Source organism: Mesocricetus auratus, unplaced genomic scaffold, assembly GCF_017639785.1.
Source record: "Mesocricetus auratus isolate SY011 unplaced genomic scaffold, BCM_Maur_2.0 Super-Scaffold_100004, whole genome shotgun sequence".
NCBI lineage: Eukaryota > Metazoa > Chordata > Mammalia > Rodentia > Cricetidae > Mesocricetus > Mesocricetus auratus.
Genome location: NW_024429189.1, coordinates 6,578,113 through 6,596,801, shown reverse-complemented (window position 1 = coordinate 6,596,801; position 18,689 = coordinate 6,578,113). Strand labels below are relative to the sequence as shown.

Genomic DNA, 18,689 nt, shown 5'->3' with positions numbered 1-18,689 from the left:
ACTCGTGTCTAGAGCACAGATTTGCTTATAGTGTTGTTCCCATTGAGTCACTGCTGTCCAATTGTATGGGTACAGCTCCCTCTCTAAAATCTCCTCAGGGCTTTGTGAAGGTCAATGCTGACATCTTAACAGGATCTAGAATCACCTAGAAGAAAAAATTCTAGACATATCTGTCCCTGTCTAGTCACAGTCTGTCTTTCTGTCTCTTACAGCAGCATTATGTCTTCCTCCTGTAATCGATTTGGGGGCACTGCCAGTGACCCCTGGGAGGCAGGTCCTTCACTTCAAACATTCCTAACACTAATAGCAATGCCAAGTATTTCTTTGGGTGTTCGGTGAATTTTACTCATGTCATTTTGGCATCTTACAAATGGTTATAGTTTTCCGTTTCCAACTGTTAGAGGAAGAATTACACGAAAGCATCATACAGAGCTGGAGAGATTCTCAGCTCCTAAGAGCATTGGCTGCCCTTCCAGAGGATGTGACTAATTCCCAGCACCCATGTCAGGAGTTCACAACCACCTGTGACTTGCAGCTCCAGGGGATCTGACACCCTCATTCAGCCTCCGTGGACACACACACACACACACACACACACACACACACACACACACACACACACACACACACACACACGACAATCTCTCCTGCCTAGACAAAATCCCCTTGGTTCTGCCATGCATCATTTTATGTCAGCTGTGCTGACATGGAGCCCTGAGGACTTTAAGTCCTGGGAGTTTCTCAAAAGTGTTTGATGATAAGGACCACGGCTGTGTCTGCATGGAACAGGGCAAGAGAACTTTGTAGAATGAGGGTAAATGTCTCACACAGATCACCCATTGCCTGGCATGTGTCAACACCACCTACCTGGCACTTTCAGGATCTATACATATCACTCATGCAACCTTCTGGGCTGCCCTCTATCTGCTTTCAACTTAACATAGACACAGGACGCCTGTGTTCCTTGGGGTTAGATGAGCTGGGATTCACTAGAGCAGTCTGGCAGAGGCCATGAAGGTACCTCCGTGACCACACAAAGGGAAAGGTTCACTTAGATGCTCCTTACCACCATGCTCTACCACAAAAACCTTCACTGTGCCCATCAACAGCTGGACCTCCAAGACCCAGCTGGAGCTACCTAGAAGGGAGGTTTGGACATTTCTCCTAGGAAAGTAAAGATCCACCTGAAGCCTGGATTCTTGCCTTTTTCTGAAAGTCCCTCTGGGATCCGTGTGACTAGGAAATGTATCCCCCTCCCCCTCCTGACAGAAAACCAGGCTTGCTTTGAAGGGAGCCGGCTGCAGGGAGCCATGAGCCTTGCAGAGTGGCTTATGGGCTCTTGGGCACTCAATAAGCATGCATGGCTATGCAAACGGAGAAGAGGCGGTGCCCGCAAACCAAGGCCCTAATAGTTCAGGGCCTCCTGTTGCTATGGCCGCTATCACAGCTGTTGAGTAAAAGCAGCAGCTGCTGCTGGCCACCACTCACCGATGCCGCTGCTTCGCAGATGTCTGTACAGCCAGGGGCTCTGCTAGTTTTGCGGCTTGGCCTGCCCACCGCCCGGCAGCACTGTCTGTCACTGTCACGAAGCCGGCTGCTCTGTCACTTCTGCAGCTTGGCCTCTGGTGCCACCGCTGCTCCATTGTCTGTCCTGCTTCGTGAGTGTGTGTGTGTGTGTGTGTGTGTGTGTGTGTGTGTGTGTGTGTGTGTAACTAACTCACCGAATATAGGCATGGCCCGTCAAACTAAACATGGTGGCATATGCCTGCTCTTGGGAAATGGAGGCAAGATGATCATGGTCATCTTTGGCTACATGAAACCTTGTCTCAAACAAACTTACAAACAACAGTAACAACAAAAAAATCACACTCAAGGAAGGGTTTTATTGGACCCAATGCTGCAGTACCAGGGCAGGCAGAAAAGGAGGCTGTGAGTCAGACAGCTCATCAAACCAGATTTTGGGGCGTTTCATTCCAGTCATAGCAAACTTGTACAAATAAGGTTTGCGTTTTCACCAATCACAGCGTTGCTCTTTCTACCGCTCACAGCAGGTCCTCTGCTAGGCCACCAGAGCATGTGGGCCACCCCTGGCCTGAGTAGAAAAAATCATGGAGTCACCTGGAGTTCCTCAAGCCTGGGGACAGGAAAAAGCCCAGGACAAATAGTGTAGGACAGTCCTGAATTAGGCTGAAGCTCAGGAGCTAGAGCAAGAAAGGGCTCAACAGTGTGGAATATGTATGTATGTATATATGTATGTGTGTATGTATGTATATATGTATGTGTGTATATATGTATGTATATATGTATGTGTGTATGTATGTATGTATGTATATATGTATGTGTGTATGTATGTATGTATATATGTATGTATGTATATGTATATATGTATGTATTTATTGGACTGACAGCTCTTTTGCTCAAAACAGCTGGGGGAGTAAGGGAGAGTCGACAGCACTGGAGTCATACTGCCCCATCCCTACTGATGGGAAAATGATCAACAGAAAGGGTGCTTGGAAGCCAGAGAACTCATCATTGACATTAACTGTACGTGGTTTCAGCGGCGGTTGGTAATGCTCGACACCTGCCAGGTGCCCAGGGACATCTGGGCCCCCTTCCTCTACCTCAGAACCACATCAGCCCAGGGCAGATAATGGTAGAACTACCTAAGTAGGGAAATGGCAGCCAGTGGGTGTCTGCATTACCCGGAGGCTGAGATCTTCCGGCCCTGGCTGCCAAGCTTAGCCTTATTTCTTCAAAGGAATAATGCCTCCCCTCCACTGCCACCAACGCACCTGTTCCCGGAGGCAGTGGGAGCCAGAGTCCTGGAACACACCTGTAGAGCTGTGCAGACATTTCCAGGACACGTCTCGCTGCCGCCTCCCACGACCAGTCTCCAGCCAGGATGGGGACACATCTGACCCTGTATCTGTGTGCTTCCAGAACATTGTTCTGTCTCAGGACCCCTCAGCTCTCACGCAGGGGCTGACTTCGTGAGCACTGCCTCACTCGGGTCTTTTCCTGGAGTTTCGGAGTCACACCCTACATTCAGTGACATCCACTGGGTGGGGTAGCTGGCTCTGCTGCAGACCTGTACTACATGCCATGCAGATGGCTTGTAAGAAGCCAGACTCCCTCGCACATGAACACTGAGGCCAGACAGGGTGTGAAAATGGAACTCGAATACCTAGGCTCTGAGTTCTTCCTCCCCAGCGTGGAGAGACAGAGCAAGGGCTGGCCTGGGTCCAGGGACCTGATGGACAAACGCTGTTGGTCCCAACTTCCCCTGCCGCTTTCTGACCCAGTTACACATCAACTCAGGTTCTGCAACCAGCTCTTGGATGTGAACAGTTAAGTGGAGGCCTTTGGCCACCTTCCAACAGGACACAGGATGTGTGTGGACAGGCTGTCCACAGAGGCTGTCAACCATAGAATAGAAATGGGCATAAGGGAATAAGACTCAGGCCAAGGTGTCCACCGGAGAGCATGGTAGTACTGCCAGTGCTGGGCCTGGTGCTGAGCCTTGCCGCTGCACAGTTCAACCAGGAAGTGGTCGTGCAGAGGAACTTCAACATGGCCAGGGTGGGCCAAGCCTTCTAGGGCTGGGCTAGGCTTCGTGAAGAACACCTGTCCTCTCCTGTGGGACACTTGACCTGGAAAAAGGGTGTCTGGGCCGTGAGAGACCCTCCCAGCCCCAGCCATGATGGCAGCCAGAGGATGCAGAGGAGCCCTGGGAGGAATGAGGCAGAGGGAGGGCTGGAAAGGCAAAAGGGGGTCCCAGCATGGAGTCAGTGTTCAGGGACTCACCCAGGAGTGTGGCCGTGAGGGCCAAGCAGCCCCAGTGCTATTCCAGGACTCCCACAACTCAGCCTTTCCTTCCAGATTTCCGGGAACTGGTACTCTGTTTCTATGGCCTCGGACAACGTGACGCGCATTGAAGAAAACGGAGACCTGAGGATCTTCATGCGGAGCATCCATCTCTTAAAGAACGGCAGCCTGAAGTTTGACTTCCTCTTCATGTGCGTGTGGCCGCCCTCCCCTCCCCCTGCAGCGGACACTAGGGGAGGCTTTGTTCCCATGCTTCATACACTCACTCACCTGGGCCAGCGTGTGAGCTGTCACCAGCTCTTCCGTTGGGGATCATTATGATGGGATCGGGGCGCCCTGGTCTGTTGCTGTGTCCTGTCCTCCTTCCGGTGAGAAAAGCTGGGGGGATATGGAAGCCAAGGTACCAGGCTTGGGGGCTTAGGGACCTTCCACCAGGACCCAGACCACAAGAAGGGACCGGTACGTGCTCTGAACCCTTCCCCTCACTGTCTTCCAGGGTGCAAGGAGAATGTGTAGCTGTGGCCATGGTTTGTGAAAAGACAGCGAATAACGGGGAGTTCACTGTTGCCTGTAAGTGGAACCCCTGCCCTTCCTGCTCCGATAGCCAGGAATCTTTTCTGCTAAGGCTTTGCCCACTCTGGTGAGCGCTCACCCCAACCCTAAAGCAAGAGCACCCCAACCTAGGGGCAGCTCAAGGGTCCTCAGCCCAGCCTTCTCTCTGGATATATCGCTAGCCTGGAACTACCAGGGAGGCAGAGTCCTATGTTGAGGCTCCTGGAGGCAGCACACAATGGCACATCTTCAGGCAGATAGATAGGCACCATGACACCCCGCTACCCACATTCCATACCACAGCCTCCTCCTGAGCCAGCCCTGGCACCCAGACTCCTACTCCTTCCAATACCTGCTTAACAGAAACTGCATAAGTCACATGGCACTCATCCCAGAAGTGAGGGTGGGTACCCCAGTGCCCAGGCAGAGGGTTGCTGAGCCATATCTCTATGCAGATGAGGGGGAAAACAAGGTGTTTCTCTTGGAGACCGACTACAGGATGTATGCCACCTTCTACATGGAGAACATCAAGAATGGGACTAAGACCCATGTGCTGGCGCTCTATGGTAACCTGGCCCCTGTCTGCTTGTGAATCCCAGCTACTGGTGGGGGGTCTCCCAAGGGCCCTAGACACATAATGGAATGGTGCCTTGGGACCCCTCCCCAACACAAACTCCCAAATCTGTCCCCAGGATACATCTCAGCGCTTGACAGGTCTTACCTGAAAAGATTTGTAAAGATCTGCAAAAAATATGGTCTGGATTCACAAAATATTATCAGCTTGATAAACAAAGGTAGGCTCCCTACTCTGGCTCAGAAAGGATCCAGAGAAGACAGCGTTGTAGCTTGGTTTACCTGGCACAGACACTTGAGGATTGGGGTGGGGGTCAGGGGAGGCTCAGCAAGCCATCTGACATCCTTTTGTCTCCCCAGATAAGTGCTACGATGGCCCATTGAGGAACTAGTCAGGCCTTCTGGTATGTGGATTTTGATCTGAACGCAAGACATGGCATCACAGTGTACATGTACATGGTAGTGCAGAGAAGATGTCAGAGGCTGGGGGAGGTCTGCCCCAGAGTGCCTATGAGCAGCATGCACTCACACTCTGCCTGTCCCTGGGCTGTCCAGCAGAAGCCAGCTCTTTGTAGAAGGCAGTGTGACACGCTCCCAGAATCAGGTTGTAGTGGATCCTTAGGTAGAGTGTCTGAGTAGAGCAGGAAACCTGGCCCTGCGGAGCTACCGTGGAAGCTGTGTGCAGTAGAGCGTAGAACGTGGGGGTTTGCTGTCTTGCAGCTTGCGGCCCAGAGACCTGAGATCCAGGCATTGCGGAGCCAGCACTGGGCACCCTGATGCCGGCCTGTGGTCACATCTCCCTAATCTCTGCCTCTGTCTTCACATGACCTTCTGTGACTGCATCTCCTTCTCCTCCACCGTTAGATTTAAGCCACCCAGGCATCCTAACCAATCTCACCTGATGTCTGAAGACTCTTGCCAAATAAAATCTCTCCTTTGGTCTCAGCGTGAAGACAGGCCACCTGTATGGGGATATAGCACTTGGCACTTCGGGTTCCTTTTTTGGGAGTGGCCTCCATGGTAGCAAAGACCACCCTCAGAGCACCCCAGAGACTGGCACCAGAGTCGCCTCTTAAAGGGCACAAGCCCATGGAGACAGGGAGCCTGTAAGGCCTGGTGGTCTTCCGATGGACTGAGTCCCTGTCTGACCAGCTCTGGGACTAGACTCCCCAGGGGATTAGTCCACGTATTGGTGAACACACAAGAGACAGCAGTGAAGCCATGGTGGTTTGTGGGCTGACAGTGACCCTACTGGGCATGTGACAGAGAGACGTGAAAGCTGTGCCCACGCAGGTGGCGCTGCACAGAGAGACGTGAAAGCTGTGCCCACGCAGGTGGCGCTGCACAGGTGCTCACGGCAGCTTCCTTCGTGACCTCAGCCTGCAACAGGTGACAGACAGCCTGCAGCAAGCCGGGGGCTTGGGTCAGCGTGAAAAAGAACAGTGGCAAAACTGTAGGAAAGGGGACAGATTAGAGGACAGAGAGTCAGGAGAGAGAAGCAAACGTGGCTATAAAAGGGCAGCAATGTGGCCCCAGCAGTGCTAAGCAGTTCTGTCACTGAAGGACACAGGCCGTGGGTTCACAGCTCTGCGCAACGGATAGAATGCTCAGCACCAAACACACACATGCACACACATTCACACAGGCAAACATGCTCATATATACATACATAACACGCTCACTCACATATATACATGCTCACAGGCACATGCATGTTCACACCAGCAAACATACTCACATATGTACACATGTATGTACATGCACACACATTCACACATTCTTACTCATTGCACACACTCACCCCTCAATCGCCTTTCAGGGCTGGAATGACCAACCTGTGTCTTCTGGGACTTGAGCTTGTTGTTGACAAGGGTTACCATGGGGGTGGCTGGGCAATACTGGGGACCACCCTGAATTCCTTCTCATGATGGCATGTGAATCCCAATCGTCTCCAAATAAAAAGTTAAAATGACAATCTGTGCGTGCTCTCACTCGATTGACATCTCCTCGTCTGTGGCGCGCTTTGGCCTGGCTTCCACTGCCCCAAGTCCTATCATCAGCCTCGTTTTTGCTTCTATGCTGGCAACCCAGGTTCCTCCCAGGTATCCAAGTCCCCTGGATCAAGGTCTATACTTCCTGGAACATTCTGGTAAATGCTCCCCCTGCTGTTGAGTAGCAGAGGTGAAGGACCCTAGAGGAGCAGCAGGGACTCCCAGCCTGTCTGCGGGAGGAGTCCCTGCCCTGGTAGACGCTGGCTGGACAGATCTGGCTGATGTTAGCACTGACAGTGCTCTGTGGTGAGTGTAGAATTGCCCTGTGAGGACTTCACGCTGCTGAGTCCTCAACATCAGTGATGGCTGGGATAGGAGCCCAGCAGGCTACTTCAAATTATAGTTTGGGAGGCAGTCTGTCCTGGACACTCCTGCTGAGGGACGGTGGGGGGGGTGGCAGGAGGAGCCTAGTGGCTTTCTGAAGGACTTGCCAGCAGGTGGAATGGCTGTTTTGGGTGGATGGAAGGTACCCAGCACTCCCAGGAAGCCCAGATTCTGGATGTGTTTGGGAACGCCTCAGGTACCCTGATCTTTTGGAGCCAAACTGTACTTTCTACAGTCTAAAGATTTACGTAATTGGCCTTTAGCCTTAACAAGGGAGCCTTCTGGGGGCACTCAGAAGAGGAACCACAAAGGTAGAACATAGGAACACCATGACCCTGAAAGCTTGTCCAAACTCAGCCAACCCTAACCATCACCTAGGCAATGGCCGTTAGCCCACCCATTCCTCTCCTTCCTGAACTTTTTACCTTGCCAATATCCTGCTCTATGTGCTTAAACCATACCCTGCTACGTGCACACCTGGTGCACAAAGCAATCCTCTCACCCCCTCCCGTTCTCCTGCTCTACTAAGTATATTAGCTGCCCCGAGAAAAATAAAAATGGCCACATGATCAGATCCTTGTCTTGTGGCCTTTCTTTTATGTCTCTTGTCCCCATCCCTGGTCCTTAGGTCTCTTGCTCCAGGTTAACGTCCTGCAGGTCAGGACATGGACGCTTTGGTATAGAGTGCTGAACCACAGCAGAGACAGATGTGCAGGAAGCCAGCCACACGACCAGGGCCTGGTGAGGGAGGGGAGATAGTGCATTTGCTACTTTTCTCGTAGCTGCAGCAAAATCAGCCGAGGGAAGGAAGGGTTTATTTGGCTCACAGGGACACAGTTCCTTGTGGTGGGGAAGGGGTGACAGTGGGGCATGAGGCAGCTGTCACACTGCACCCGCCCTCAGGAAGCAGAGAGAGATGAACGATGGCGCTCACCACCCCTGCTCTTTTTCATTCGGTCTGGGACCCAGCCCATGGAATGCTGCCATGGATATGTAGGTGAGTCTTGCCTCTCAAGGACTCCCTCACAGGCATGCTCAAGGGCTGTTTCACAGAAGATTCTAGATCCTGTCAAATTGACAATATTGACCATTACAACTGGGGATCTGAATAATGGTTGTGCTGAAGAACGGTAGGAAGGAGCTGGCTAGCACAGAGACTCGCAGACCACCGAGAGACCCCTTTCCCTCCAAGAGGGCAGCACAAAGGAGAGGAGCCCATAGCCAAGTGTCTCCAGAACCCCATGTTGTCTTCTGCACACCCCAGGGCTGGGCCTGCCCTATGGATTCTTGCCCCACAGCCTCCAAGTGGGTCTGGAAACAGGACAAGAATATCTCTGCATGCCCCACACTGCTGGACTCCTAAGAATTTCGCTGAGGTAGAAGGCCCTTGAATTTTGGTTGGATTTATTTCCCATCTTCTTGTATGCATATGGGGGGGGATACCAATGATTCCAAAGTGGTTACTGCCTCCTGTTCACTTGGTCCAATCAGCATAATGTCATCAATATACTACACCAATGTGATACTTTATAGAAGAGACAGATGATCAAAATCCCTCCTATGTAATGAACAGGGCTGGAGAATTAATATATCCTTGGATTAAACTGTAAAGGTTCACTTCTGGCCTTGCTAACTGAAAACAAATTGCTTCTGGCGGTCCTTATGGTCAGGTGCCTAGAAAAGGGCATTTTCCAGGTCAACAGCTGCTGCATACCATGTACCAGGATAGGGGTTAATATGCTCGGATAAGGACACCCCAACTAGTACAGCAGCTGCACCTGGAGTCACTACTTGACTGAGTTTTCGATGGTCAACTGTCATTCTCCAGGTCCATCTGTCTTCTGTACAGGACAGATAGGAGAGTTAAAGAGAGATGTGGTGGGGACTATCACCCCTGCATCTTTCAAGTCCTTGATGGTGCCTCTAATTTCTGCAACTCCTCTGGGAATAAGGTACTATTTTTGAACCATTATTTTCCCTACAAGAGGCAATTCTAAAGGCTTCCATTTAGCCTTTCCTACCATAATAGCACTCGCTCCACAGGTCAGGGAACCATTGTGAGAATTCTGTCAACTTCTAAGTATATCTATCCCAATTACCAGTCTGAGATGGGGGAATTAGCCATAGGATGAATTCAGGGACCCAATGGACCTACTGTGAGTCAAACTTCAGCCAAAACTCCATTGATCACCTAACCCCCGTAAACCCCTACTTTAACCGGAGGGTCACATGTTTCTTGGAGTCTCCTGAAATCAGGGTCAATTCAGAACCAGTATCCAGTAGGCCCCAGAAAGTCTGATTGTTTCCTTTCCTTCTGTGTACACTACCCTTGTAAAAGGCCTTATGTCCCTCTGGGGAAGGACCAGGGAAAGGCTAGCAGCAAAACATTTAGGTGTTTTATCAAGGTCCTTCCTTGGGGGAATTTGACTGTCTTCATTCAAGAGGTTTGGGTCTGTCAACTGGCTCAAGTCGTGAAACTGGCGTCACAGGCCAATTTCTATATTTTGCCATGATCCAATGTGGCCTTTCTTTCGTTTGTTTGAGAATTTTTCTGCTTAGGCATATCAAGTAAGAATGCTGGAGTCTTCTTGTCTATTTCATGCTTGGTAACATCATGATTGGCTAGCCATCACCAAAAGCCCATATGGATTGTGCTACCATGAAAAACACTTTGCCCATGTTGCCCATTATGGGCCAGGCATTATGGACACTGTTTTGTCCATGCTGCCCATTATGGTAATCACCTTGCCCTTGGCGATTCGTTGCTGCCGCCTGGCCCCCGCTATTCCGAGGCCCAGTTAAACCCGCTGCAGTTAATTCGTCCAACTGAGCAGCAGCATCTCTGACTCTGAGGTTGGATCAGGAAAAGGGAGACAACAAAACTCTCCCCATATGTTGGTGCCCCTCTCGCCATTCTGTGTCTTACAGGATTTGTGGCGGGTGTGTCTTCTGGGCCTTCATCGTGGAGGATTAGGCTATACACAGTGTACTCGCTCTAGCTTTGAAGTTTCTCTGAGCTTAAAACACTAAGACAAAGGGATAACAGGCATCTCCAAATCCTTTTTCAGTGGGACATCTTTTGACAAGTGCTTCAGACGACCCTTCAAACAAACCTTTGATACTTTTGTTTTGGGTGGAAGTTTCTGTCTCGCCTGGTCCCACAGCCACTTTGACCCAAAATAAACACTCAAAGACTTATGTTAACTTATAAACTATTGGCCGATGGCTAGGGCTTCTTACTGGCTAGTTCTCTCAGTTATTAACCCATAACTACTAATCTATGTATTGCCATGAGGCTGTGGCGTACCCGTAATTCAGCACGTTACTCCTTGGGCAGCATGCCATCTCTTTTTGGTGGCCTCTCTCTCCCTTCCTCTCCTCAGTCTTCTCCTGGTCTGGTAGCCCTGCCTATCCTTCCTTCCTGGATACTGAACAAGCAGTGCTTTATTTACCAACAAATAAGAGAAACATATATATAGAAGGACATTCCCCATCGTTTTCTTTTTAAACTGTGCAAGTTTCCATATTAAATCTAAAATATCTACTCAGAGGGCCCATATCAACAAACTCAGCCTGATCCAGTTTATGCTCTTTCCACTGTGACAAGGGCTGCAGGTTGACTATGGTGACTCCATTTTGGCACCTCAGATGAACCTTGTCTTGCTGAGGAAAGTGCCAGTAACTGTAAGGGAGCCTAAGAAAAACAATTCCGGGAAGAAAAACAACTCAAGGATGCGGGCTCTTTGCAATAGTCATCCTGACCTCATTATTTTTGCTAATCTCGCATTTTGGCTTTTGAAACTATTTGCTTAGTTTGCAAGCATGGGAAGGGAACCTTGGAGACTTTCCAGCCAGGATATGATTTTTCTTGCTTAAATATGGACCCTGAGGAAGGCTCACTACTGTCCCTGGGTTCATTTCCAAGGGCTCTTCTCTGTGGAACCCCACAAGGGTGTGAGTACATCTACTGAGGGTGGAGAGACTACTTCCTCTGGTGAGACAAACCCTTGAGAATCTGAGGGCTCAAAGCTCTCAGCTCCTGTGGGTTCCTCCTACACATCCCCATCCCAAGTTATAGGACCCCATTTTTTTTTTACCAATCAATGCCCTTACTTTAACCACTGACACCCTCTGAGGCTGGGTCTTGAATTTTCACTGTATTCAGCCAACCTTATAATGAGGACATTAGCTTGATTTTCCACAACTTGAACTCTGTGGCTGCTGGAGAGAAGATTCTCTTCCCGGAACACCTAGAAACCTTTAGATTGCCAGGCAGTGGTGGTGCAAGCCTGTAATCTCTGGGAGGCAGAGGCAAGCAGATCTCTGTGAGTTCAAGGCCAGCTTGGGCTATAGAGCAAGTTCCAGGACTACCAGAACTGTGACACAGAGAAACCCTGTCCTGAAAAAAATAAATAAAAGGAAGGAAGAAAGGAAGGAAGGAAGGAAGGAAGGAAGAAGTCTTTAGATTGTTTATATGCATCTAGAGCCAGGTCGTTTGTATTGCCAAGTTCATTGTTGTCCTTCATTGTATTTTGAGATGTTAGAAATTGATTAACTTTATCATGCAGTTTGATGGGAGATGTCCTTCTGTTTCCCTTATTGGTTGATGAATAAAACACTGATTGGCTGATTTGCCAGGCAGGAAGTATAGGCAGGACTAGGAGATGAGGAGAATTCTGGGAAACATAGGCAGACGGAGATACCGTGTAGCTCACCAAAGGAGCAGGTCCGGACCCTTCTCCAGTAAGCCAAGGCCATGTGGAAATACATAGATTAATAGAAATGGGTTAATAATTAAGACTGAGCTAGCCAATAAGAAGCCCAAGTAACTGGCCAACAGTTCTATAACTAATATAGCATCCATGTGTCCATTTGGGACTCAAGGACTGGCGGAAAGAAAACTTTGCAACGAGAGCTCATTTTTTTTACCTTTGTCAATTTATCCAGAGATGCTGGGAGCAACCAGTCAGCAGCATCATTTTCCTTATTTTTCCACAAACTGTCAGAAGTTTTATATACAGAATCATCAAATCCACTGCCCCTTCGAGCTCTGGAATTCTGCTGAAGAGAGGGAGAAAGGATTGTACGAGCCTGAAGGGTCAAGGTCATCACAAAGGAACTCAAAGAAACAACTAACCTGGGCTCATAGGAGCTCACAGACTCTGGACCGACAGCCAGGGAGCCTGCTTGGAACTGACCTAGGCCCTCTGCATATGTGTGACAGTTGCGCAGCTTGGTCTATTTGAGGGACAGCAGTGGGGTCTGGCCTGTCCCTAACACTTGGGCTGGCTTTTGGGAACCTATTTCGCTTACTGCGTTTCCTTGCCCAGCCTCAGTACAAAGGGAGGAGTTCAGTCCTACCTCAACTTGATACACCATGCTTTGTTGATCAGAAACAGAGGAGGAGTGGGGAGGGGCAAAAAGAGAGGAGGGGGGAAACTGCAATGGGGATGTAAAATAAATGAGGAAATTAATGAATAAAAAGAAAAATCCATTGCCCCTCACAACTGGTGAGTCAGAATAATCCAATGCATTTGTCTCCTTAAATTTGCAAAAAAAAAAAAAAAAACCAAAAACAAAAACATGTTTCCCAGAATTCTTCTCATCTCTTAGCCCTGCCTATACTTCCGGCCTGGCAAATCAGCCAATCAGTGTTTATTCATCATCATGGGCTTTAAGTGCTCTCCCAGCTTCTAGGAGAGGCTTCAGTAAGTAACTGAAGGTGTCAGATTGGAAGTCTATTCCAGATACTTTAAAAATTCTTCCTTATACTTCTGTTGCTCTAGAACCACTCCTAGTACCAAAATCTGGCCAACCAGATTTTTAGCTAGCGAATAGGCCAGCCTGGAATCCAGGAACCACCAGTCTGGTCAGCATCCTGTGTGCCCTTGGTCACAGTCTAGGCAGCATCAGGAACCCAATGGATACAGGAGCTGACCTGCCCAAAGGCCAGGATCCCTTTTGGCACCTGCAGCTCTGGGAGCTGCCACAAGGTGGCATTGGCCTCCAACAGCTTAGCCTCACCAGGCCTGGTGGACACTTCTGAGTTTCATCTAGTCCCTTTTGAGTGCGAAGACTGGCAACCTGCTTCCTTGTGGCATGAGTCCAGTGCGAGAGGCAATGTGCTCAGGGTTAATAGAGAAACTGGGCAACCCAGTCTGTGCCCCACAATCTCTCAGCCACAGCTGTGCCCTGTGCCGTTACTGTAGTTGGTTCCACTGGGCTGAGAAGCTACGCCCAAGAGCTATGGCACAAAAAGCTATGAATTCAGCACTAATGGGATCTATCTTGGCTTTGAGTTTGAGAAACTTTTTTCCCAGTGGACCAAGGCCAAAGTTTCGCCAGAAGAGATCTGAATAGTCAATGATCAGCTAAACTAAAATCCCAAATTCCAAGAACATTTGAAAATAGCAGGGACATGGAGACAGATGCCCAGCCAGGAGCATCTTTATGTGACTCTCCTCCTTGCAATGGACTGAAAGGCAGAAGTCAGGGGGGCTATCCAGATACGCAGGGTACACAGGGTGAAGTGGGGATGGCAGGCAGACCACCACCCCAGCAGGCAGACCACCCCAGCAGGCGTGGGATCACATGCCAAGACAGGCTCAGAGAAGTTCACACAGTCAGAGCCAGTATGGTGTTCCTAGCCTTGAAGTAGCTAACTGGGTGGCATCTTTGACAAGCCTTGCCTAGCAAGCCAGTACAGGCACTGGAACACCAGCTGCGATTTCCTGGAGGGAATCTATTGGAAACCACGTGCTGGTGTTACTGGGGAGCCTGCAGGATGCTGGGTCTGACCTGAAATTGTGGAGACCTGGTATGTCGCAGGGTCAAGAGGCGCTGCTGGGCAGGCCAGAGAGAAAGCTAGCCTTCTCCACACAAAGGGCCTGGCAGAGGCTCCCGGGAACAGAGGTGTACGGCTTCACCACCTTCCTCATCTCGAGATCCTACACCATCGTCTTTTCACACTGCTCGGCCACAGGCTCCAGGGTCTACGATGACAGAGTGGTGAGAAGCGGGACAACCATGAACACAGACTCTCAGACAGGACTCATCATGGGGGGCAGGCCTGACAGATGTTAGGGACGTTGCCACCATGCATGCCTTTAAATGGATGTCAGGTAGGAGAAGAAATCAAAGGTCCCAAGAAAGGAACAGAGCAACTCATAGTCACTCCAAGACTAACTCTTCTCTCTTGGCAGGTGCCTTGGCGTCCTGGGGTGGCACAGCAAATAACCAAAACCTGGCATCTGAAAACAATGGGAATGTGTTCTTGGACAGGTCTAGAGTGGCAAGCCTGGTCAGTCACCCTGGGGAAACTCGGGTGCAGGCAGGGCTGCCCTCCTCTACCAGTCTCCCTGGCATCCCTTGGGTGGTAGGTGTATCATTTCCCCAACATTTAAGACAAGATGTCTAACTCTGTTGGTCCATGTCCCTAGTAGCTGCTTCTCTGGGTGCCGAATCTCCTCTGCCCCCAACTGGAGACAGGGAAAAGATATGTCTGCCTTGAGTTGGGGAGAGGCAGGGACAAATAAATGGAGCACAGGTGATTTTTACAGCATTAACCCTGCCCTACCTGATACCAGAATGGCAGGCGTGTCATTATTACACATCTGTAGAAACATACAGAGAGCAGCCACGGGTGACAATGACATGCCAATGCGGGCTCATGGATCGTAACAAATGGCCCATTCTAGTGGGATGTTGGTAAGAGGGGAGGCTGCCAAGTTCTCAGTTTTACTGTGAGCCTCCGATGCTGGAAATAAACACACACACACACACACACACACACACACACGCACACACATGCACTCATGCACGCATGCACGCACCCCTCTAATGCCTCTTCCTGCAAGCTCATTTCAGATCACATCTAGGACCCATCCAGGCCTTCTGGGGTCATCTCAAGGCCCCGATTTGATCAACCTCAGGTGCTTTTTGCATACACAGTCACATTTTCACTATCCTTCAGGACTTAGAATCTTTGGCTCCATTATTTAGACAATGGTGGAGTGGTTAGACAAAGAGTCAGTAGATGTAACATGAACAAATACATGTGACACTTAACACGCAGGTGCTCCACACATCTAAACCTGTCCAGCCAAGAGAGAACACACCCTGGGCAGCTCCCAGCATCCCGTTCTAACATTGCGTTCTCCACAGATCTCTGTGGCTGACTGAGAGGGAGAGTGCATTCCAGCATCTCTCCAGAACACTATAGCACCTGCAACATCATGGACCATCGCTGAGGGAAGGCAGGAGTTCGAGGCATAAGCTTGAAGCAGAAACCATGGAGGAGTCACAATGGCTCCTGCTTAGCCAGTATTCATATACTGTGATACTGACAGCTGTACACTACAATGACATACAACTTTATTGCAGTCCTTGTCAAAATCCCAATGCAGGCTTTTCTTTGGGGGGAGCATAAAATTTCATCCCAATATTCCTATGGAGTCCCAAGGGGCACTGATCACAAAAAACTTAAAAAATAAAAATTTAGAAAATGAAAATACTCTTCTTGATTTAATTTTGGTAAGTGATATCTATCCAGAAAAGCATCCATTTCCTCCAGATTTTCCAATTTAGTGGAGTACAGATTTTCAAAGTATGACCTGATGATTCTTTGGATTTCCCCAGTGTCTGTTTTATGTCCCCCCCTTTTCATTTCTGATTTTGTTAATTAGCATGTTCTCTATCTTTTGGTTAGGTTTGATAGAGGTTTGTCTATCTTGTTGATTTTCTCAAAGAACTCTTTGTTTCATTGATTCTTTGTATTTTTTTATACTTTATTGATTTCAGCTCTCAATTTGATTATTTCCTGGCGTATTCTCCTCCTGGGTGAGTTTGCTTCTTTTTGTTCTAGAGCTTTCAGGTGTTCTGTTAATTCTCTAGTGTGACTGTTCACTAGTTTCTTCATGTGGGCACTTAGTGCTATGAATTTTCCTCTTAGAACTGCTTTCAAAGTATCCCAAAGGTTTGGGTATGTTGTGCCTTCGTTTTCATTGAATTCTAGGAAGTCTTTTATTTCTTTCTTTCTTCCTTCCTTTACCCAGGGGTGATGCAATTGAGCATTGTTCAGTTTCCATGAGTTTGTGAGGTTTCTGCAGCCTGTGTTGACAGTGAATTCTAATTTTAAGCTGTGGTGGTCTAAAAGGGTACAAGGGGTTATTACAATTTTTTTGTATCTGTTGATGTTTGCTTTACTGCCAAGAATGTGGTCGATTTTAGAGAAGGTTCCGTGTGGTGCTGAGAAGGTATATTCTTTTATGTTTGGGTGGAATGTTCTATAGATGTCTGTTAAACCCAATTGGGTGATAACTTCTGTTAATTCCTTTGTTTCTTTAAGTTTCTGTCTGGTGGGAAAATGCCCTCCCATGATGGTGAGAATGATGACTGCCTTATATGCCATCCTAGAACTCTCATCCAGTGGCTGATGGAGACGGAGGCAGACACCCACAGCTGTGAACCGAATTGAACTCCTGGAACTCACTTGCAAAGAGGAGTGATGACCAAGGGAATCTGGATCAGGCTGGTGAGGCCCACAGGGACAGCTGACCTAAACAAGGGGTATCACATGGACCCCAGACTGATGATTGGAGAGCCAGTATGGGACTGATCCAGACATCCTCCCACCAAACCTGGGTGACAGAGAGGAGGCCTTGGCAATTTGTGGGACCTTGGAAAGTGGAGCAGTATTTATTCCTGGCATACAGAGGGACTCTGGGAGCCCATGCCACGTAGAGGGATGCTCTCTCAGCCTGGACACATGGGGAAGAACCTGGGCCATTCCCAGGATCATGTATGTGATGGACTCTGGAAATCCCTCATGGAGGCCCTTGCCCTCCTTGGGGAGTGGAGGGAGGGGTTGGGAGAATTGGGGGGTGGGGGAGGAGGGGAGGGAGAGGGAACTAAAAGTGACATGTGTAAAAAGTTAAATAAAAAATATGAAAATACCCTGACTTCAAAGTCTATTACAATCTGTGTTTTTGTGGTGCATGTCTTCAATCCCAGCACTTAGGGGGCAGAGGCAGGCACATATTTGTGAGTTCCAAGCCAGCATGTTATAGAGACCCTGTCTCAAAACGTAAAAACAAGAACCATGTAAACAAAAAGAGCATATTACAAAGCTACAGTGATCAAAGCAGTGTGGTTGTGGTGAGACAGGTGCCTGAGCCTTTGGGGCAGAGCAGGGAGCCCAGAATAAACCAACAAAGGTGCTGAGATAAGTCAGTGAGTAAATCTACAAACACTTGGGGAACCCCAGACCCACTACGTAGGAAAGAAGGAACTTTTTCCCCACTACAGCTCCAAGTTTACTCAAAATGAGTCAGGCTTAAACTCAAAAGCTTTAGACAACAAGAGAGGGAAAGCTTGTGGTGCTGAGTTCGTAAGAGGTTTCAAAAGGACAGCAAAAGCAATAGGAAAGACAAATCGGGTGTCACACAGCTGAAAGCTTGAGGTCTCGAAGGATCCTGAAGACAGCATAGAAAGGCCACAGCCTGGGACTACACGATGGCTCAGTGGGAAAGGAGCTTGCTGCCAAGCCTGAGAACTTGAGTTCCATCCCTGGGACTCACAAATAGAAGGAGAGAACCAACTTCTGTGAGTTCTTCTGACCTCCACATGTGTGGTGTCATACGCCGTATTAGTTAGTTTTTTTTTTTTTTTTTTTTTTTTGCTGTGAAGAGACACCATGCTCACAGCAACTCTTACAAAGAAAACATTTGAGGCGATGGCTTACAGTTCCCCAAGTTCATGATAGGCAGCATGGCAGCATGCAGGCAGATGTGGCACTGGCTACATCTTGACCAGAACAGAAGGCAGCAGGAGGTCAACAGACTGTCACACTGAGCATAGCTTGAGAAAAAGACCTCAAAGCCCGCCCCAAAAGTGGCACACTTCTTCCAAATAGACCACACCTACTCCAACAAAGCCACACCTCCTAGGAGTGCCACTTCCTTTGGGGACCATTTTCTTTCAAAAGCAACAGCTGAAAGTGTGGGTTGGGACCAGGCAGTGGTGACACACGCCTTTAATCTCAACACCTGGGAGACAGAGGCAGGCAAATATCTGTGAATTTGAGGCCAGCCTGGTCTACAGAGCAAGTTCCAGGACAGTCAGGACACAGATAAACCTCATCTCAAAAGCAAAGCAAAGCTAAAAGTGTGGGTTAGCTGGGAGGTGGTTCAGTTGAAAAACTACTTGGTTAGCACTCTCGAGGCCCTGGGTTTGATTCCCAGTATTGCATAGACTGGGTGTGGTGCAGACGCCTGTAGCTCCAGCTACAGAGTGAGCCTGAAGCCACCCTAGGATAACAACACAGTCTTAAAAAGAAAAGGCAAGCCCTCAGGCCAAAGGAAGGAG

General features: G+C 49.1%; 1 protein-coding gene and 1 long non-coding RNA gene across 2 annotated transcripts; one reads left to right on the top strand and one right to left on the bottom strand.

Annotated features, from left to right (window-relative positions):
• Positions 1–1,863: 1,863 nt before the first annotated feature.
• LOC121140329 lies at positions 1,864–7,285 on the bottom strand. The gene is made up of 4 exons (XR_005877108.1): positions 6,786–7,285; positions 5,849–5,912; positions 4,096–4,203; positions 1,864–3,977 (listed from the first exon to the last, which is right to left on the bottom strand). It is a non-coding gene; the product is annotated as an uncharacterized LOC121140329 (long non-coding RNA).
• Lcn9 (lipocalin 9) lies at positions 3,452–6,925 on the top strand. The gene is made up of 7 exons (XM_013123272.3): positions 3,452–3,579; positions 3,880–4,016; positions 4,322–4,395; positions 4,833–4,943; positions 5,070–5,171; positions 5,311–5,354; positions 5,671–6,925. The coding sequence occupies exons 1-6, from the start codon at positions 3,484–3,486 to the stop codon at positions 5,340–5,342; spliced, it is 552 nt and encodes a 183-aa protein (XP_012978726.1). The 5' UTR covers positions 3,452–3,483; the 3' UTR covers positions 5,343–5,354; positions 5,671–6,925.
• Positions 7,286–18,689: the final 11,404 nt, after the last annotated feature.